Source organism: Entelurus aequoreus, linkage group LG04 (assembly GCF_033978785.1).
Source record: "Entelurus aequoreus isolate RoL-2023_Sb linkage group LG04, RoL_Eaeq_v1.1, whole genome shotgun sequence".
NCBI classification, from domain to species: domain Eukaryota; kingdom Metazoa; phylum Chordata; class Actinopteri; order Syngnathiformes; family Syngnathidae; genus Entelurus; species Entelurus aequoreus.
In genome coordinates this window covers 41,850,306-41,873,118 of record NC_084734.1, presented here as the reverse complement: position 1 = coordinate 41,873,118, position 22,813 = coordinate 41,850,306, and the positions used below count along the sequence as shown (strand labels likewise).

Sequence of the window (22,813 nt, the reverse complement as noted above, 5' to 3'; positions counted from 1 at the left end):
CCGCAATCTTATTCTTTCGGTCATTACCCACACTTCATGACCATAGGTGAGAGTAGAAATGTAGATAGCTCGGTAGACGGAGAGCTTTGCCTTCTGGCTGAGCTCTCGTTTCGTCACAACAGTGCGGCAGAGAGACTGCAATACTGCCCCAGCTGCTCCGATTTTCCGGCTGATTTCCTTCTCCATCTTTCCCTCACTCGTGAACAAGACCCTGAGATACTTAAACTCCTCCACCTGGGACAGAGTCTCGTCCCCTACCTGGACTGTACAAACCATCGAACCTCAGATTCAAGAGGACCTCAGTTTTAGTGAAATTTTAATTTTTGTTAAACCTTGTATGCCAATGATTTTAATACACAAATAACTACTGAAGTTACAGTTATACTTAATCCAACTTGACAAATTAAGCTGCATTACAAATTTATGATGCACCAGGAAGTAAAGGATAGTTGTTAGTCAAAGGTTAAAAATATTATCTGGTTTTGTCTAAACATTTTGTTCTTCTCTGTACTTCCCAGTTGAAATAAAATACAAGAGATATCACGTAAACATGGTCAACCAGTTTATTTGGCTGGAGAACATCCACTCCTTCCAATTTTCAGATAAGTTGTGCCACTTGATGTGCGGTACAACAACACAATCTTTGATACTTTGAAAACTTTAAACTGCTGTGCGGAAGAGCAGAATGTAATAATAATATTAATAAATACTTTTTTTGTCTTCTGCTGCTGTGGAAACGAAACATTCAATGGAGAAATACAGCTTTCATACAAACGACATCCAAAGGGGAAAGGAAAAACAAGCTGAAGTGAAATGAACACTTTGAAGAGGCCTGCTTGTGCTTGATGGCAGCTGGAGTAAAATCATGTAAACATCACTTCATGGTCGAATACAAAACTAAAGTGACCATTTTGCTTGGACTTTTTTTTTTGGGACTCTGCAAATTTTAACATTCAAACTCTTACAGTTCTCATGTTACCATGACAACCAAACCATTAAAAGCCTACAATCCCTTACTTTTAAACACTTCGGTTTTTATTTAACAATATGTGCTCCTTACTCAGTGTGCTTGTTTTGAACATAGTACTTTTTTGCATAAAGTCATATTGCGGTTTGTCTCCGTCAGCATGGAGATGTGCACTCAAACGTCAGGAAAGGAAACCAAACTAAAGTGGTTCTCCTGGCACCATATGTTCACCCTAATACTGAATCAACTAAAACGGATCATTAACGTGAAATTTTACCAGTGCGGTCAACCTCCTTGTTGTTGTGCAGTTTTATGGGGATAACGACAAAGATGACCGATGGGAAAATAAAGGGGGACCAAAGCAAAAAATGTGCTGCATCTTTGAGGGGGACCAAATCATGACAAACAGGGGAACCGCTAAAAGCCGATAACTACATAATTCCTTTTTTGTCAAACATTTTAGCAAAAATTACAGAATTGTCTGTGCATTTGAACATTAAGTGCTTTTACACTCATAACATTTCCAATGTAAAAAAAAGAGGTGCGAATCACCTTTGTCATTAAGACTGAGGTATTTTTTGTGTTAAAATGTTACCTACAGTAAATTGCTTACAATTCATACAGCATTTTTTGAGAAGAGGACAGTTTGACTCTGGAAAAGATAAGTTGTATTGCTATTTTTCTTCCAAAACAAAGCAGAGGCAGATCATCAGCCAGTGTTGGACTTTAGGGGTTCTTCCACTGTACGACTTTTTTAAAACAGAATTTGGAAAATGTATCCTGAAATCTGACTCTGTCCCTTTGCTCCGTTAGAAGAACTATTAAGACTTAAACACTTGTGCTAAGACTTCTTTGAACATTGCGACGACGAGTCCGTGTTGAGAACTTCGATCATGGTTCTGGTAGACGGGAAGGTCTCTGCTACAGAGGGAAGATTCTGGTACCAAGTGGGTAAACTGCGCAATGAGAAAAATCTTGTAAAATGTATTGAAATAACGTTCATGAGGTGCATTAATGTGTGTGCGCTCGTCTCACCTTCTGAGGTTCATCCAACTCTTTGTTGTTTTACTGAAGCCGTCTGGACTTGGCATCGTCATGGCTTCAAAGTCTACCAGCTACAAACAAATAACATAATAAGATGTTAAAGGCTCATATACTTACTTTAAAGACTGATGATCAATTTAAAGTACCAGTAGAGTGGAAAAACAAGTTTACTTTATTTGCTTAATTGTGTTTCATTGTATCCATTAAACCAGGGGTGGGCAATTCATTTTTACCGGGGGCCGCATGAGCAACCCGAGCACTGCTGGAGGGCCACATCGACAATATTTCAATTAAATTTTGCTCAATATTATTTTTGATATACCGTAAGATAAATAATAACAATAATAAGAATAATTAATTATAATAATACTTTAATTTAACTTAACTTTATACCAAAAGCAGATTGCTTTTGATGGTTTTATTTTTAACACTGTCTTACACTACACTTCCTGATGTATAATACAATTTCTGCACAGGGTTAATTTAAAGTTTATCCTGCATCGTCTTTAAAAGTCCAACATTTTTCCCCGTCAGATTTGGACAACCATATGTTGTCACACCTGCCAGCTTGTCCCATTTCAGTCCTAACATGTTCAAACACGCATTTACCTATGTGAACAAGTCATTACCTGTGGTTGTCTCTTTAATTGACTGCATGGCTGCCAGCTCTTCCGTGATTTGAAAGTCAGCAGTTATCCCACGTAAGAAGAAGAGCAACCGGGCGGTGTCACGTACATCGCAGCTCTCATCCAAAGCCAGCGAAAAACAGTCAAAGTCGGCCGTTCTGTTCTTCAGCTGAAGCTCCAAATTTCCGGGCATATCAGCGCAACAGAGTCCAATAAGCACTCCTTAATAAACTCCATCCATCCATCCATTTTCTACCGCTTGTCCCTTTCGGGGTCACGGGGGGTGCTGGAGCTTATCTCAGCTAAACTCTCCGTCAGAAAACGCCTTACTTTTTCTGGCGATTTTGTGAGAAATGACGAAACTTGTCCTGACGGCTGCATTCTGGGGGTGTGAAATTTGGCAAAAAGTCCTTGTTGGGTTTGCAGTTTTACCATCAACGCATCAGCCTCCCTTGTGCACGCTTCATCAGACAGATTCCGGTATTTTTCCTCGTGCTTTGTCATGTAGTGGCGATTCAAATTATATTCTTTAAACATAGCAACCTGTGTACCACAAATTAAGCACATGGCTTTACCTTTAATTTCTGTAAAGAAATACTAGGCAGTCCATGTCTTGTTGAAAACACGGCATTCGTCATCAACTTTTCTCTTTTTAGCGTCTCGGGTGTAAACCGCGCATCACTTGTCGCTGTGCACCTTCACTAACAGGTTACACACGGACATACGTACATAAATAACACTTTTCAAAATAAAAGCAGCACAGTTGTATTGCGCGCACGACATAGATGTTTTTTAAACTTTATTTTGTAATTTGTGATTGCCGCTGTTCACATTCACTCACAATCACGCATGCGCATACGTCCACACGGAAGTAATACAAATAACGCTTTTCAAAACAAAAGCAGCACCGTTGTATTGCACACTCGACATAGATACTTTTTTAAATGTATTTTGTAATTTATGATAGGCCTCACGCGGGCCGGATAGGAACGCACAAAGGGCCGGATGTGGCCCGCGGGCCGCAAAATGCCCAGGTCTGCATTAAACCATATCCACCCGTATTTACAATAAGTAAAGTATGTGAAAATACCGTCTAAATATCACAAAATGTCACAAATTCAGTAAGCAATTTTGAATATTCCGCTCCGAACGTCTTCGGTAATTTCCTTAGATTGACGTAACTGTACTAACACTTCCGCACTCTGACCACATTTTCAGATCAGTCATACAGGAAATAGGTAAAAATTAGAGAGGGATGTGATGTCTAACATTCACAATCCCTATATAAAGAAATGAACACGTTTTTCTTTTTTTCATACATTCTAAGTCGGAAATAAATAAACACATAAAAGGTCCGCTAACAATGTAGTCAATGATGGCTCTCTATTCCACCCACAAAACCCAGTAAATAACCATCCAAAACCTGCCGACAATTATCTATTTACATATCGTGACGTGCATATTAACGAAATATTAGCGATGTTGTTATTCTAAGCGCCATTGCAAACAAACAATTTTTAGCGGCAGGATGATAACACACAGCTAACTAGGCATCTGCTGCTTTTTATCGTGAGCTGGCCTTCCGCATCATTGCGTCTCGGCTCGTCAAAGTAATTCTAGATTATAAATCATGCCTCTCATCTGGATAATAGGAAGATTTAGCCATTAATCTAGAGTTGTTTATCTGTGACATTCAATTTATACACAGAGATGGAAACAAACACACACAACCGAAGACTGTCTGCAGGGAGACTTTTCCTTGTTAAACCTTTATGTGCATCATGATTAATTCTTCATTTAAACGGGAAGATATGGACATCTTATCAGTCGTCATCGAAGTAAGAGCAGACATTGTACAGTAAGTGATCATTTTATTACGTTTGTAATTTGTATTTCTTGTTTAGCACTCAGCAATACTGCTACATGATGCTTAGTGTCTCTAAAGCTGGATCTGTTTAGCAGAGCTTTTAAAATATGTAGCTCACCCTCCTTATATTCAGGATCAACAATATAAGTCTCTGGATCATAATGTTCCCAAAGTGATCGTTGTTGGCTCTCACAAGGTCTGCATGATTTGCATGGTTGGTGATGAAGGCATTTGTAGTTCCTACCTCTACGTCACGCGCTGACGCATCTGGCTAACTCATTGTCTCTCAAAATGGCTCGGGAATCTCAGTGAGATTGATACTATTTTGATCAGTTTACTCACAAACTTTATAAGTCTTTCGGTGTCATACATCCGATCTTGTTGATAATTGCTTCAATATAGAGGCACCTTGTTTTTCCACTCTACTGGTACTTTAAAATAAAAGTGACATTACCTTTCCTTTGGGGATCCGACCACTGACCTCTTTCCCACTGGCCATTAGCGCTCCCATGACTACAGAGTAGGCCACCACGCTGCACACACACACACACACACACACACACACCTGCTGTTTCACATTACAGATATACTTTTTAACACTTCACCTTCAATACGTTTTTGGTAACTCAACATAGAAGTGGTTGGCTGGCACTATCTGCAGGGGAAAACAGCTAAAAAATCAATACACCCAGCAGAGGGTGCTATCTCACAAGACATTTCACTCAACCTTTTCCGGTAAGAAGATGCTTTAACAAGATGTGATGTTGTGTAACGGCACCTTTTGTAAGTTAAGGGTGCCCTGATGCAACTTTTTCCATTTCTGATACCATACCGATATTGGAGCCCTGAGTATTGGCCGATACTGATATTGATTTGATTCTTTTATTATTTTGTAGTGTGCAATGTAAGAACTAATGGTAATTGTTTTTTTAGTGGCCACATGAGTTGAATGATGTGGACAATGCGGTTACTGGATACTTGCTAATATGCTATTTGCCTTGAAAACTTTGTATCTGTAAGTAATATCCAACTATAAATATTTGATACTTGTTTATACTGACAAATGTACTGTTTTAGACTACAATATTGTTCTATTAAGGACACTTATTACGTATGTCTAGCTTGTGTGTTTAACTGTTGTGTAGCTGTTGACGCCTGGTAGCATATAGCCTACTATGTTTAATGACTTGACTAAAATACAAGAAAAGACCAACCTTGTGTGCTTATGAGAGGACATTTAGATGTTACTGAGAGCAAATGCTGTTAAATTCATCCCACAAGGAAAAAAGTTGTTCTTTTGTTGTGTTTTTTAATTTCTCAATGAAAAAAAACTAACAAAGCTACATCGAAATCTATAGAGGGGTTTGGCATGAGCAAAGGAAGAACTGAACATTTTTAGTAGATGTTGTAAAGATATAATTTTTAATAATTTTCTTTAAAAAAAAATTAAATTCAGCATGTGTGTTTATATGAATGTACACCCTTCAATGCATATTAGGATTGTTGGGCGGATGTCTACGCTCTACTGGGTGCCACTTTGAAGCCGTTATGGTGTTGAGATAAGTTGTTTTTTTTCTTTCTTCAAATCACAGGTAGATGATTACCTGGAGCCTCTGGATAGCGGCATGAGGTTGCAGAAGTAATAAACCAAGGAGAGGATCAGGTTGCACACGGCGTCTGCGTCCTTAAAAAAAAAAAGAGCAAATGTTATCACCGTCCAAAAAACACAACTTTTTTAACAACTTATTGGATTTTCTCTTTTCTTTTCTGCACAGAGTGAGAACTTTGAGAACTTGATAAAAGCAGTGCTACTTTGTTACAATGTCTGTTCTATCCACCAAAGCAGAAAGTAGTTAGTGTTATCTCTTATAAGATAAGCTTAATAATGTCCTACAAGAGGAGATAAAACACACCCCGAGCTCTGTGGAGAGCATCAAGGCCTTCCCTTTGGCCGTCAGCTCCCTGTAGATGGACTCGATCTCTGACTGGTACTGCTCCGTGCGCTCCTCTGTGGTCTGAGTCTCAACAGAGAACAGCATATTGCCCACCCTGCGTGGACAAGCACAGAAACACAGAATGATTCAGTGTCACCGTGTGATAGTACGAAAGCTTCTGCTTCACATAGCACAATGTAAAGAGAACAGTGCACACCTGTCTCCCGTGATGGTGATGGTGAAGCCGTCGTACTCTTTCCCAGAATCCTTCATGCTGGGCACTTTGGAGTTGACCGTGAAGCCATCTCTGGTTTTACTGTTGAACTGCTTCAGGAAACAAACACAATGGCTATGTTCCAAACTGCGCACTTCCACACTTATATTTCGTATTCAAATTATATGTACTTTGTCCAACCTTTAGGAACGGCTTACTAATGAAATCCGAGGTACCACTGAACATCTATGTGATTTGAAACCCAGTCACAGTCACAAACAAGTTACATGCATGAGAATTGAACTCCAAGCTGCAAAGTCAAGAGGGAATTAACTTGGTTGACTTCAAAAGTATCATTATTACCAAACATAGTTTCCTCATAGGAAATAATATCAAGTTAATTAATCTGCTTCAGGGTCAAACACACACCATTCTATCGTTTTTATTATTTGGACAAACCAAATAAACTAAATTGAACTAAAAGTAAAACTATTCCCCCTTTTAAGAAGCTTGACAGAAATCATGACGGTGTGAATTTTTGTTCTTTTCAACCTGTGTGTGGCTTTTAACTTCCACAGAGTTCCTTATCATATTTACCTTCATTATAGGAAGAAGATCCTCTACTTTATTCACATTCTCCAAGGCTTGGCGGACCTCTACAAGTCCTTTGGGGTTGTACGCCCTGAGAAAGGAAAAGCAATATGCCAATGAGTCATGCACATCGACAGACAGTTAGGCCGCTTTGTGACATTGTATGTAAGCGATAGGGCTCGTGGGGGAGAGAAGACACAAAAGGAGTATGAAATGTGAGCAAGTGTGTGTACCCATGGTAGACCAGTATTCGGTCTTTGATGAAGTCCAGAATGTTGTCAAAGTACGCCAGGTATCTGATGTTGATAATCTGACCCCTGAGGAAAGGAATGAAACGATAGTACAAGAGTGGCGCCAAAGGCAACAAATAAAGGCTGTGTTTCAATTTGCACACTTCAATGTTTACACTTTTGAGTGCATAAGTGAACGCAGTCAAAATGCTAAATGTTAAACACGCAAATTGAGAGCCAGCTAAAATGTACTGAAGTTTTTTGATCACCTGATGAGGTTTATGTGATTGTTAAATCCACGACTGAGACTCCTCGCGGGCATTTGGTCCAACCACAGAACCGGCTGGTCGGGATCAGCGATCCTAAGAGTAAGCAAATATTTCTAATTAATTAGATCCTATAGATCCTCCATCCTCTGATTGTTACAATACAATGTGATTTTTTCCTCTGATATTTATTGTGATGTCTAGAACAACAACAACGTGAAAATCCCACCTTCTCCACTTGACCGCAACGTCAAACATGTCCCTCCACTGCATCTGCCTGGTTTTGCCGTTGATGCGCACTTTGGCGTTGGTCCACGTGCGCTGCATGGCCTGCATCACCTCCATTGTAGCCAGGCCCATGGCTAGCGAGCACACACATTTTAGTGCTTGTTTTGTAAAAGACACTACATAGGCTTAACATTGGGGGAGGGGTCGCCTATCACCTCTGTGTATCCTTCTGTTGGGCAAGAAGCCCGGAGTGTCATACTGCATCAGAGCCCCCAGGTTGTCTGCCGTGCAGATCAGCTTCTGGACGTTGGCGCTGTAGCTCTCAAAGTTCTGCGGCAGCACGTCCCTGCCACGAAAAAAAAACATTTTCTAAACTTTTTTTTTACCTCAGCGGTATCGTTAGTAGTTTAGACTTAGACAAACTTTATTGATCCCCAAGGGAAATTTGTTGACACAGTAGCTCAATTACAAGAGGATCAAATGATAAATACAATGTAGTAAACAATACCATCAATAAAACAGCAATGGCATACAACAACAACAGCAAAAGAAGGGGTCAACTAGAAAATTAAATAAATCAACAATCAACCATACTTGATGTGCGGCTGCAGGCCAGGCTGCTCCTCGTAGTCTTCTATTAGGAAGGGAAGGTTCTTGGACCAGTGATTCTTGAAGTTCCCAGGCAAGTCCTGGTCCACGTTGTACTCGGCGACGGGGACATCCAGGTGGGAATGCAGGTAGCGAGAGTACTCTGGTCAAAAGATAGCTTACTTGCAATCATGTGGAACATCTGACTGACTGACAGATGGACTATTGGCCCCACCTCTGAGATATTTGACTTTGAGGTATTCCGAGCTGGCCTTCTGTCCTAGTAGTGGGTCGTTGAGCATGACTTTAGTCTGAGCTTTGATGCCCTCGTAGAACTGGCCCATGGCTACGTGACTCAGACCCTTCATGTACTGGCACACCTCATTGTAAGGCTCCAGCTGGAGACACCTCTGCACATCAAACCAGGAGGAAAAATACCCGTCAATGAATTTGGGCACTATCACATGCATACCAAGGCAAAAGATGGTGCTATGATTTTTAGACATGCCAACTTTAAAGATATCTAAGGTGTTTTTTTAATTTTTATATTAGCTTTGTGGAGCTGGAGAGCGGCATGTCGACATGCACAAGCATATTTAGGGGTTAAAATGCGTATATGTTGGCAGGGTTGTAATTTGAGCCAATCAGAAGAGTTTGGAGTGCGTGTCTCTAACCTTGAAGTTGCCGATGGCCTCCTGCAGGGAGCCGTGGTGGTAGAGCATCATGCCCCGCAGCTGCAAGGACTGGATGTGGTTCTGGTTGAGCATGAGGGCCTTCTGGAAGCTTTCCATGGCCGCCTCGAAGTCGCCCAGCTCTCTGCAAAGAGGTGGAAAACACATCAAGGGCAAAAATGAAAGGAGAACATGGGGAAGAGGTACCTATAGGCTTGTCCAAGGCTCTTGTGAGCATCTATGAAGTCAGACTTGAGCTTCAGCGCCTCTTTAAACGTCTCAATGGCCTCCTGGTGGGAGGGCACACATGTCAAAGAAAGAGCAAGTTGACATGACCCAAAGCAAATATTCTCTCACCTTCAGCATGCCTCTGTGAAAGAAGGTGAGGCCTTTGTAGAGCATGGCAATGGGCTGATTCTTCTTCAGCTCCAAGGACTGCTGGAAGTCTTCGGACGCTGCCACATAGTCCTTTTAGATCAGTCAGTGGGTCAGTATGAGAATACATACACGCACACATAAACACATGACAGTTGAAACCTCTGAGATGAAAAGCAGCGTTCCTCTGTGCCTGTAGAGACGCGCTGAAGGTTGCAGCTGGATGGCTTTGGTCAAGTCAGCCAGAGCCTCACTGATGCGACCCAGAGGAGAGAGAATCTAAAAGGACACACATGTGTGTTAGTGTCGCTGAATATGGCAAAAGGTCAAGTTTTTGTTGTTGTTTTTTTTAACTTGGGAAGCAGGAAACAAGATTTCACCTCTGCTCGCTGTTCATAGACTTCTGGCCAGTTGGGCTCCAGCGTGATGACTCTGTTGAGCTCGTACAACGCCAGATCAGCATTTTTGATATCCTGAGAGAATGGAGTTATAACAGGTACTGGACTTGAAAATAAGAGAATAACGCAACAGTGACTGTAGACATGTGGCTTGTGCACAGCTAACAGAATGATTTTTTTCTCTACAACAACATTATGAAGGATTACAGTGCATCTGGAAAGTATTCACAACGCTTCACTTTTTCCACATTGTGTTACTGTATGTTAAAGCATTATTCCAAAATGGAATATATTCATTTTTGTCCTCAAAATTTTACACACAAATGGCCACCCTTTGCTCTGATTACTGCTTTGCACACTCTTGGCATTCTCTCGATGAGCTTCAAGCACACCTGTGAAGTGAAAACCATTTCAGGTGACTACCTCTTGAAGATCATCCAGAAAATGCCAAGAGTGTGCAAAGCAGTAATCTGAGCAAAGGGTGGCTATTTTGAAGAAACAGAATACAAAACATGTTTTAAGTTATTTCACCTTTTTTTGTTAAGTACATAACTCCACATGTGTTCATTCATAGTTTTGATGCCTTCAGTGACAATCTACAATGTGAATAGTCATGAAAATAAAGAAAACGCATTGAATGAGAAGGTGTGTCCAAACCTTTGGCCAGTACTGTATATATGTGTATGTATATATATATATCTATATATATATACACACACATTTTTATTTTTTTAACTGAAGCACATGGCCCTGGAAGGAAACGGAACGGAACACAACATTCCAGAGAATCGCAATCTCAAATCTAAGCCAGAAAATGACAATAACATATCTTGGAAGTCTTAAAATATGTGGAAAAGTTGATTTGGAATTTTTGCAAAATTGTGTAGCCCTAATATTGTTGTCATATATCATTTTACTAAGAACAAATCACATTTTGTAGATCACATATTTTGTGTGGAAAAAACACCATATGCTTATATTAACTTTTCGTCCCTGTTTTGTGTGTACGCAGGCTTTATAGAGGAGACCCCAGGACATTTGGAAAGCACCAATGAAGTGTTTTTGTGCTGATTTAACAATATACCACTTACCTGGAGGCTTTTTTTCCCGTAGGCGATTCCTCGGCCGTAGATGGCGCAGACCAGCTCTGGGTCACCCTGTAGCACAACAAAAAACAAAGTGCTATTTAAGAGGTTTTGAGGTTATGATAATAATAAGAGCAAATGAAGTTAAGACGCACCTGCAGCAGCAGGGAAAAGTGTTTTATGGCTTCGTCGTAAAGGCCGTTGCCGATCAGAACGAAGCCGATGGCTGCAAAGATGCATAATGACGCCATGAATAGGACTGCAAAGAAGGGTTAATGATTTAATGTTAGCCAGGCAACAACCTACCAAGTTCCTCATTTGTGTTGGTGTTTTCTACAGGAAAAGGGATTTTCTTCTGCTCTATAAACAGCTTGGCTTGATTCTGCCACCAATGAGATGAAAACATGAGCTAATTACAAGAAGTTAGGAATATTCAACTTTTGAGTGAAATTTCAGGAAGATCTAAAATGCTCTGTAAATTTTACAAGAAAACTTAATTTAAATGGGTTATACTTGTATAGCGCTTTTCTACCTTCAAGTTACTCAAAGCGCTTTGACACTATCTCCACATTCACCAATTCATACACAAAGTCACACATTGAGGGCGGGAGCTGCCACGCAAGGCCCTAATCACGACCCATCAGGAGCAAGGGTGAAGTGTTTTGCTCAAGGACACAACGGACGTGACAAGGTTGGTAGAAGGTGGGGATTGAACCAGGAACCCTCAGGTTGCTGGCACGGCCACTCTCCCAACTGCGCCATACCGTCCCCAATTTAACCTTCATTTCTGCAATCATAGGAGTGGATGTCAACAACATGAATACATGCATCCCAATGTCTGGCTGGAATAACACCGCACCTGTCATCATCATGAAGTCCACCAACAAAAAAACAAGGTGGCATTGCTCTGACAAAGGAGCAAGCAAAAAGGAACAAATGCTGACATCAGCAGGAAAGCATGAAACTTAAAAAGCCGGAGAAAATTAAAGGATTTGGACAAATATCCGCAAATTATTCATGAATTGTGAAATTCAGTCATAACTTTTTACATTAGTATTAATATATTTTTCTCAATGTATTTGCTTTACTTGTTCATACCTAATGTCTCTACATATTTATTTTTTCAATTTCTTCTTTTTCCCTGAAACTATAAATATATATTAGTCTTTTTTTTTTTTTTTTTAAATCAAACTGTAATAACATTATTTATTGATAGCGTTCTCTTTATTTTACACAGGAAGTGAACAAAATGTAAATGTGTCAACATGAAAAATATATAATGTGAATGAATTATCACTATAAATGTGTTAATCAATTCATGGATTTGTGAATTTTACCATTCAGCTGCTTGTTAAAGAAGAGCTAAAATTACTGAAACATTGAACAGTTGGACATGTGCTTTCAAAAGTTTAGAGAAGATCACCTGCCAAGGTTCTAGTGCACTTTATGTTACTCCTTAAATTTCAACAAAAAGCTGAAAATACACACATTCTGACAATGTGCACAACAAACATACGTAATAATTGTGTGTTTACTCACAATAATCTTTTCAGCATTCAGCGAGAAAACTGACTCGCAGGGTGGGTTGCTTCCCTCTTCGCAGTCTGGGTCGTCCAACTGCAGAACGGACGACTCTGAAAGGAGACATATGCATTTATCTGCATGGGAAGAGTCCACATGACCAGTTTTGGTTTACAGCTTTATTGTAATCAAATGACAATAAATTCTAAAGAGGCCAGTAGAAGTGGCAACTGTTGATAAGGGTGGAATTACTCAATTACAACACACCTTCCCCATGAATGGCCACCTTAGCGTGGTTGAGTAGTTTGAGGACCCAAATGATCCAAGGAGCTATGTTGTCGGGGGCTACATGCAAAGTGGACCAAGGTGATGGGCTAGACTATAAGCGATTTGGAAGACTCCATGAAGAAAAGACGATCCAGGAACCGCACCTCGCCTGGGCGAGAGATACCGGGGCCCCACCCTGAAGCCAAGCCGTGGCGAAGTTGGTAGAGTGGCTGTGCCAGCAATCGGAGTGTTGCTGGTTACTGGGGTTCAATTCCCACCTTCTACCTTCCTAGTCACGTCCGTTGTGTCCTTGGGCAAGACACTTCACCCTTTGCCTCTGATGGGTGCTGGTAAGCGCCTTGCATGGCAGCTCCCGCCATCAGTGTGTGAATGTGTGTGTGAATGGGTAAATGTGGAAATACTGTCAAAGCGCTTTGAGTACCTTGAAGGTAGAAAAGCGCTATACAAGTATAACCCATTTATCATTATTTATCATTTAATCAGCGAGTGCCTGGTGGCCGGGACTTCATCCCCGCAGCCCGGCCGGGCCCAGCCCAAAAGAGGGACGTGGAACTGTCGGCCAGCAGGTGTGGGTTTATTATTAGCTTCCCGGCCTAGCATCTGTGTGTACGAGTCATCCCCAGTGAAAGAAAGAGTTATTTCCCTTCGCCTTTAAGTCGGGGGACGGGCTCTGACTGTGGTTTGCACCTATACCCCAAATGGCAGTTCGGAGTACCCAGCGTTCTTGGGGACCCTGAAGGGAGTGCTGCAAGGCGTTCCCCCGGGGGACTCTGTTGTTCTACTGGGTGACTTCAACGCTCACGTTGACAGCAACAGCGAAAGATGGAGGGGCGTGATTCAGAGGAACAGCCTCCCCTATCTGAATTAGAGTGGTATTCTGTTTTAGACTTCTGTGTTAGCCACAGTTTGTCAATAGCAAACACCATTTTCAAGCATACGTGTGCCCACAAGTGCAGGTGGCACCAGGGCACACTCTGTCGCAAGTCGATGATCGACTTTTTAGTCCTATCATCAGATATACAACCGCAGGTCTTGGACATTCGGGTGAAGAGAGGGCCTGAGCTGTCAACTGATCACCACAAGTTGGATAAGGTGGCGGGGGAGGATGCCGGACAGATTTGACAGATCCAAACATTTAGTGAGGGTATGCTGAGAATGTTTGGCAGAGGCTCCCGTCCGCCAGATCATAAACTCATTCCTCCGGCAGGGATTCTACTGCATTCCGAGGGAGATGGGGGACATTAAGTCTGAATGGGCTGTGTTCTGTGCCTCCATTGCTGCTGCTTCAGATCAGGGCTGTGGTTGCAAGGCAGTTGGTACCAGTTGTGCTGGCAACCCCCAATCTCGATGGTGGACAAAGGGGGCCTTCAAGCTGAAGAAGGAGACCTTGTGGGACACCCGAAGCAGCTGGCAGGTACCGACAGGCCGAGCAAGCTGCGGTCTCGGTGGTGGCGGAAGCAAAATCTCACACGTGGGAGGAGTTCGGGTAGATCTTGGAGCAGGATTTTTGGTCGGCCTTAAAAAAGATTCTGACAAACCATCAGACACCTCCGGAGGGGGAAGCAGTGCCCTGTCCACACTTTGTATAGTAGGGGCGGAAACCTGCTGACCACTACTGGGGATATAGGTAGGCGATGGAAGAAATACCTTGAGGAACTCCTCAATCCTACAGACACACACTGTGGAGTAGGCAGAGTCTGAGATCACAAACGCAGACATGTCCATCACCAAAACTCTGCCCAGAGGCAAGGCCCCAGGAGAGGACAAGATTTTCCCATAATACCTCAAGGCTCTGGATGTTATTGGACGCTTGTGGCTGACACATCTCTTCAACATAGCATGGAAGTCTGGGGAGGTATCTCTGGATTGGCAGACCAGGGTGGTGGTCCCCCTTTACAGGAAGGGGGAACCGGAGTGTGTGTTCCATTTATAGAGGGATAACACTCCCCAGCCTCACGGGGAAAGTTTATTCCAGGGTGCTGGAGAGAATTATCTGGCCATTCATTAGGAAAAATGCAATTTTCGTCGTGGAACACAGGACCAGATATATACTCTTGCCAGGGTGCTGGAAAGGGCAGGGGAGTTTGCTCAACCAGTCCACATGTGTTTTGTGGATTTGGAACAGGCAGTTGATCATGTCTCTCAGTGTCCTTTGGGGGGTGCTCCAGGGTCTGTTATTACAGGCCATTTCGGTCCCTGTACAATCGGAGCAGGAGTCTGGTTCTTGTTGCCGGTCAAATTTACTAACCAGTGCCACCCTTTGCTCTGATTACTGCTTTGCACACTCTTGGCATTCTTTCAATGAGCTTCAAGAGGTAGTCACCTGAAATGTTTTTCACTTCACAGGTGTGCTTGAAGTAGGGCTGGGCGATATATCGATATATCGCGGGTTTGTCTCTGTGTGATATAGAAAATGACTATATCGTGATATTCGAGTATACGTTCTCACGCAGTTGCTTTTAAGCTGCTGGCATTACACGACAGGCTCTTCCCACTCTGTCTTGTCTCTCCTTCTCACAGACAGCAAGCACACATTCTTACATACGTCACATACTGTCACGTCATACGTCACATACGTATACGCCCTTGCGCAGCAGAGAGGTGCGGCATGGGTAACGTTAGCTGTGATGCGAGTGGTAATACAAGAGAAAGAAGGTGTGAATCTGGTAACAAATGAAGGAATAATTAATTCCCAAGAAAAACAGCAGGGGGTCCATCGTCTGGCGGTGGTTTGGCTTCAAGTGGGAATATGTCGAACAGACAACCATGATTTGTCAAGTGTGGGGCAAAAGCGTTTCTACAAAAAGTAGCATTACTGCTAATATGTAGCATCATTTGAAAAGTCACCTTCTAGAGAATGAAGAGTGCTTACTCGTTACTGTTAACTTCTTCGTTCAGTGCCACACGCCCACACCAACAAAATGACGAGGCAAACATTTCCAGATCAACACCGTATGAAAAAAAGAGTCAACAAAAGGAGATAATGTCGTGGAATACGTGTAATTACGTGGACCCCGACTTAAACAAGTTGAAAAACTTATTCGGGTGTTACCATTTAGTGGTCAATTGTATGGAATATGTACTGAACTGTGCAATCTACTAATAAAAGTTTCAATCAATCAAAAAGTCTGCAGTACTACCACATAGCGAAGGACATACACTATTTGATTTCCTATCATGCAGCTCTTTTTTTTTTTACACTTATTGAAATATCTTGTGTGACTTCATGTTTTAAACTATTGTAGTGGCGTTCTGTACAAAAAGTACACTTTAATTTAGTGTTGTTTTGATAAGTCATCTTAGTGACACCATGCACAAAAGTGCACTAATAGCTTGTTTTAAAATGTCTCTGACAATCTTGCACTTTCTGTTTTGGAAATTACATGAATGTTTGTGCCACTGCTTAATAAAAGTTTAATAAATACAGTTTTGGTCAATTGACTTAGTTGTGATTTCCTTCTCTGCCTGAAAGTTTAAAATGAGCATATATTAATGCAGTATGAACAAGAATGTTTTAATGTAGACACATAGAATCATCATACTGGTGTGATTATATGCATCAAGTGTTAATTCAAGGCTAAGGCAAAATATCGAGATATATATCGTGTATCACGATATGGCCTAAAAATACTGCGATATTAAAAAAAAGGCCATATCGCCCAGCCCTAGCTTGAAGCTCATCGTGAGAATGCCAAGAGTGTGCAAAGCAGTAATCAGAGCAAAGGGTAGCTATTTTGAAGAAACTAGAATATAGAACATTTTTTCAGTTATTTCACCTTTTTTTGTTAAGTACATAACTCCACATGTGTTTATTCATAATTTTGATGCCTTCAGTGACAATCTACAATGTAAATAGTCATGAAAATAAAGAAAACCCATTGAATGAGAAGGTGGGTCCAAACTTTTGGCCTGTACTGTACATACATACATACTGTATATACATATAAGTCAAAAACATCAAAGAACCAGACAAATACAGACATCTGACATCATCTCGACTAAAAAGACTGATGCAGCTGAAGTCCTCAATACTTAACAGCAATCGATGTCGAACGCAACCTGGAACCCATTTGTGTCTGGTGCAGTGGTTCTCAAAGATGATTCGCTGTGATTTCACTCCCACGGTCTGCACGTCCTGTCAGCGAGAGCACCACAGGAACTGCACCAGCCTGATCCGATACCTACAGGGTCACGTAGGCTCCGTCTGTGGTTTCTGCTCTGGCGATGGCTATGTTGGTGCAGTCATATCACAGTCTCACCACAATCCGGAGCAATATCCATCCCATCGCCTACAACTCCTGCCCGAATCTTGCCCATAAATCCCGCTATGTGACGATCTCCAACTGCACACGTCTCACATTTAGTCGCACTCCTACCTCCCACTAGGGCTGCAATGATTAGTCGACATTGTCGACAATAAAATTTGTCGGCAACAATTATATTTGTCGACTATAGTCGTGACATCATCACTCATGTTTTTCCGGCCACTAGTGGGTCACTCTCAAAAACATTGTCAGTGATAACACCTAAAGTGTGACGGTATTTCCTCTTATTCTTGTTTAAGACATGAATACCTAGCTCATTTTGCAAAGCGGACTATGTTTTTATGGCAGTACATCTGTGATACGCGAGCACTTAAAGAGGAGACATGATGTCAGACATTTGGAGGGAGGATACGGACACAGCCTCAGTAAAAGTACTGTTAGTTAGTTAGCTAGCAAGGTAGAACCTAACAAGATTGAGACAAATTTGTGTGAAAAATAAATGTAACTATCATTTTAGCCAAAGTCAGCCAGCTAAACATTGTCTAATCCAGGGGTCGGCAACCTTTACCACTCAAAGAGCCATTTTGACAAGTTTCACAAATCAAAGAAAACAATGGGAGCCACAAAACTCTTTTGAAAATTTAAAATGAAATAACACTGCATACAGAGCTTTTTTTGCTTTGTGCTATGTTTATCCAGGGGTCTCAGACACACGCCCCGGCCCGCATCATAATATGAAAATTTAATGTTAGTGCGGCACGCGAGTTTCTAATGAATGGCGCTTGATAGCGTCATACTTGCCAACTCTCCCAATTTTTCTGGGAGAGTCCCGAATTTCAGGACGTGATGGCACTGTTTTTAGCGCCCTCTACAGCATGCTCAAACAGCGTACTTGCTCGGCCACATTTTGAATGCAGCTTCTGCTAGCACACGTAAGTGACAGCAAGGCGTACTTGGTCAACAGCCACACAGTTTATTTCTGGAGAACATCCGCACCGTAACACAACATAAACACAACACAACAAATACCCAGAATCCCATGCAGCCCTAACTCTTCCGGTCTACATTATACACCCCCGCTACCACCAAACCACCCCACACATCAACCCCCCCCCCCGTGCGTTGGTTGAGGTGGGCGGGGTTTGGTGGTAGCGGGGGTGTATAATGTAGACCGGAAGAGTTAGGGCTGCATGGTATTCTGGGTATTTGTTTTAATGTGTTTATGTTGTGTTACAGTGAGGATGTTCTTCAGAAATGTGTTTGTCATTCTTTTTTGGTGTGGGTTCACAGTGTGGCGCATATTTGTAACGTAACAGTGTTAATGTTGTTTTATACGGCCACCGTCAGTGTAAGCTGTGTGGCTAAGGACCAAGTATGCCTTTCTGTCTCCTAAGTGTGCAAATAAAAGCCAAATACAACATGTGGCCGGACTGGCACGCTGTTTGTACATGCTTTAGAGGACAATAAAAGCAGTGCCATTAGGGCACGCCCTCAACTTAGTTATTAGCCCCGGAAGATTTCTAGGAGAGGCACTGAGATCTGTAAGTCTCCTGGGAAAATCGGGAGGGTCGGCAAGTATGCTGGGAAAATCGGGAGGGTCGGCAAGTATGCAGCTGAGCCGCATCAGAGTGGTCAAAGAGCCGCATGCGGCTCCGGAGCCGTGGGTTGCCGACCCCTGGTCTAATCAATTAAGTACATTAGAAAGCAGCTGCAGCGTCAATTTGCAATGCCGTAAAAAGATACTTTACCAAAAGCAACGTGCGCAGGCACACACCAATGCGAAGGTATTTTAAGATTAAACATACAATCTATTAAATAGCCAACATTTAAAAAAAATAATCAAATATAGAATTCTACACGTATCTTAAGATTAAACATACAATCTATTAAATAGCCAACATTTTAAGAATTAATCAGATATAGAATTCTACACACGGAGTCTATTAGAGAGCTAAAACTGCCAAGAGTTAATCAATAATCAATATACCAGTGTCCTGCTTTTTAAACATCACAAGATGCTTTTCTTTTTTTTAGATTTTGTTTTTTGTTGTTTGTTTTCATTTTAACTGATTTTAATACAAAAACAAGGTTAGTTGTTTTTTTTTAGCACTTTTCCTTTTTTTTTTTTTTTTAAATGGACAACATTTCATTAGTCATTTTAATTTTTGTAACAGCTGAATGAGCAGCACAGTTACAGTATAAGTAATATTTATGAATAAGTTAGTCATCTTTGTTGTTAGTAAGCACATGTCAAAAAAAACAACTTATGCTGCATTTAGAAAAATTAGAGCCATTAAATATGTATACGCTTTATTATTCGATTAGTCGACTATTCCTTAAGATAATCGTTGAATAATTGACTATCAAAATAATACTTAGTTGCAGCCCGCAACCTCCCACAGTCCAACCGCTACCTCAGACGCAGCTGCAGAAGAACAGTGGGGGCCAAACTTTTTCAACCTACAATTTATTTGATTCAGGCTGAACGATGGCACTGTGACCATTCATACAGTGCAGGAAAATAATATTCCTCTTATTAAAAAGGGGAAGTTCAGCCCAAAATCTAAAAAAATAAACAAAATAGTAAAGAGTTTTGTCTAACTCCTGCATGTACAAACCCCAAAACCAGTGAAGTTGGCACGTTGTGTAAATCATAAATAAAAACAAAATACAATTATTTGCAAATCCTTTTCAACCTACCATAATTTCCGGACTATAAGCCGCACCTGACTATAAGCCGCACCAGCTAAATTTAGGGAAAAATACAGATTGCTCCATATATAAGCCTCACCCGACTATAAGCCGCAGGGTTTTGATGTGTAATTACCATAGTATATAGGGGTTCCTGCTACCACGGAGGGGATTGTCAGGACAGAGATGACTGTTTGGGAACGAGGTGAAAAAGTAGCGGCTTATAGTCCGGAAATTACGGTATATTCAATTGAATAGACTGAAAATACCAGGTACTTTTATTGTTCGAACTGGAAAACTTTATTTTTTGCAAATATTAGCTTATTTGGAATTTGATGTCTGCAACATGTTTCGAAAAAGCTGGCACAAGTGGCAAAACAGACTGAAAAAGTTGAGGAATGCTCATCAAACACTTATTTGTAACATCCCACAGGTGAACAGGCTAATTGGGAACAGGTGGTTGCCATGATTGGGTATAAGAGTAGCTTCCATGAAATGCTCAGTCATTCACAAACAAGGACGGGGCGAGGGTCACCACTTTGTGAACAAATGCGTGAGCAAATTGTCAAACAGTTTAAGAAAACCATTTCTCAATGAGCTAATGCAAGGAATTTAGGGAAATCACCATCTACAGTCTGTAATATCATCAAAATGTTCAGGGAATCTGAAGAAATCATTGCACGTAAGCGATAATATTATGGACCTTTGATCCCTTACTGTATCAAAAACGACATCAGTGTGTAAAGGATATCACCACATGGGCTCAGGAACACTTCAGAAAACCACTGTCAGTAACTACAGTTTGTCGCTACATCTGTAAGTGCAAGTTAAAACGCTACTATGCAAAGCCAAAGCCATATATCAACAACACCCAGAAACGTTGCAGACTTCGCTGGGCCCGACGAGTCCACATTTCAAATTGTTTTTTGAAACTGTGAACGTCGTGTCCTCCGGACCAAAGAGGAAAAGAACCATCCGGATTGTAATAGGCGCAAAGTTAAAAAAACAGCATGGTATGGGGGTGTATTAGTGCCAAAGGCATGGGTGACTTAAACATCTGTGAAGGCAACATTAATGCTGAAAGGTACATACAGGTTTTGGAGCAACATACCTGTATGTTGCCATCCAAGCAACGTTATCGTGGACGCCCCTGCTTATTGCAGCAAGACAATGCCAAGCCACGTGTTACAACATTGATTGATTGATTGAAACTTTTATTGGTAGATTGCACAGTACAGTACATATTCCGTACAATTGACCACTAAATGGTAACAAACAAATACGTTTTTCAACTTGTTTAAGTCGGGGTCCATGTTAATCAATTAATGGTACAAATATATACTAATACAGTCATCACACAAGTAAATCATCAGAGTATACACATTGAATTATTTACATTATTTACAATCTGGGGGTGGGATGTGGAGTGGGTTGGGACTGCGAGGGGCGGGGGGTGGGGTCCGTTGGGTTGCTATCAGCATACTTCAGTCATCAACAATTATATCATCTGAGAAATGGACATTGTAACAGTGTAGGTCTCACTTGGTAGGATATGTACAGGGAGCGGTGACCATAGTGAGCTCAGAAAGCATAAGAACAAGCATGGCTTCATAGTAAAAGAGTGTGAGTACTAGACTGGCCTGCCAGACTTGTCTCCCATTGAAAATGTGTGGCGCATTATGAAGCCTAAAATACCACAATGGAGACCCCAGACTGTTGAACAAATTAAGCTGTACATCAAGCAAGAATGGGAAAAAATTCCACATGAAAAGCTTCAAAAATTGGTCTCCTTAGTTCCCAAACGTTTACTGAGTGTTGTTAAAAGGAAAGGCCATGTAACACAGTGGTAAAAATGCCCCTGTGCCAACTTTTTTGCAATGTGTTGCTGCCATTGTATTCTAAGTTAATGACTATTTGCAAAAAAAAAACAAGTTTCTCAGTTCGAACATTAAATATCTTGTCATTACAGTCTATTCAATTGAATATAGGTTGAAAAGGATTTGCAAATCATTGTATTCTGTTTTTATTTACGATTTACACAACGTGCCAACTTCACTGGTTTGGGGTTTTGTATTCAAAAAGACCAGCCACAAGGGTTGCAGCATGCAGCTTCACTTTTACTGGAAACAGAAGCTTGTTCTCTTTCATCTCTTCAAACGTGAACTTTTACACATGCTATTAAAATGTAACTTGTCGGAAACACCATGCCATGATGCCATACCAAAAGTCAGTCGGGTAATGAGCAACTTGTAAAACCGGTTCATTCCGTCCGTGTGACAGCCTTAAATTACTAAGCAACGTGTAGCTTTTTTTTTGTTACAAGACAATCGAAATCGCTTTCTGTTTATGTAGCAAAGCGAGCTCTTCGATGGCGAGTTTTCTGAATGAAGTGTGGCATTGACACCCCCGCCCTATACAGGGGGTTAAAGCTGCCTGACACTTGTAGTAGTGACATGTCCATGCAATTGTTTTCATTACATTCACAGCATCCTTAACAACTAGTCACAGCAACACATTAAAGAGGGCTGCCTACGAGCTGTCAAAGCATGTGTTGTCATTAGCTTCGCGACGTTAGCACGCCAGTGGGTTAGCTAGTAACGGTTGAATCGGGGAAGACGTGGCGGAAGACCAGCGAGACTCTTACCGCAGTCCGCCGCGTACTCTTCCCATTCGGACAGCGAGCTGCATCCCTGCTTGTGGAGTTCGTTGTTGTACAGCGTCAGCGTGGAGAAGAACTCGGTGGCGAAGACCGGCGGACACGGGCAACGGAGCAGTGAGAGCGCAATCACAACAACAGCCCGGCTGGCAGGGGCCATGTTGGGCTGGATGTCATGAGCGACGCCGCGCAGAGGCAACGCGTTGCAGCACGCCCCGCCCCTCCGCAGCCCTTCGACCGGGAAGTGGTACTGCTCAACTACATTTCCCAGCAACCCACTTTCATTGATCACGTGGTGCAGAACTTAT

The 22,813-nt window shown here is 41.7% G+C and overlaps 1 protein-coding gene across 2 annotated transcripts; it reads right to left on the bottom strand.

The window, feature by feature from the left end:
• Positions 1-549: 549 nt before the first annotated feature.
• ttc13 (tetratricopeptide repeat domain 13) lies at positions 550-22,750 on the bottom strand. Of its 2 annotated transcripts, XM_062044913.1 has the most exons (23): positions 22,494-22,750; positions 12,624-12,718; positions 11,391-11,466; positions 11,240-11,310; positions 11,091-11,156; positions 9,982-10,074; positions 9,764-9,880; positions 9,584-9,694; positions 9,434-9,516; positions 9,230-9,371; positions 8,791-8,965; positions 8,562-8,718; positions 8,183-8,313; positions 7,969-8,101; positions 7,743-7,835; positions 7,477-7,560; positions 7,250-7,334; positions 6,656-6,765; positions 6,418-6,553; positions 6,109-6,188; positions 4,959-5,037; positions 2,003-2,082; positions 550-1,923 (listed from the first exon to the last, which is right to left on the bottom strand). In XM_062044913.1, the coding sequence occupies exons 1-23, from the start codon at positions 22,663-22,665 to the stop codon at positions 1,809-1,811; spliced, it is 2,484 nt and encodes an 827-aa protein (XP_061900897.1). In that variant the 5' UTR covers positions 22,666-22,750; the 3' UTR covers positions 550-1,808. The 2 variants fall into 2 exon arrangements, with proteins under 2 accessions (XP_061900897.1, XP_061900898.1); XM_062044914.1 differs by lacking the exons at positions 11,391-11,466; positions 22,494-22,750 and having other exon boundaries at positions 11,240-11,343; positions 12,624-12,710.
• Positions 22,751-22,813: the final 63 nt, after the last annotated feature.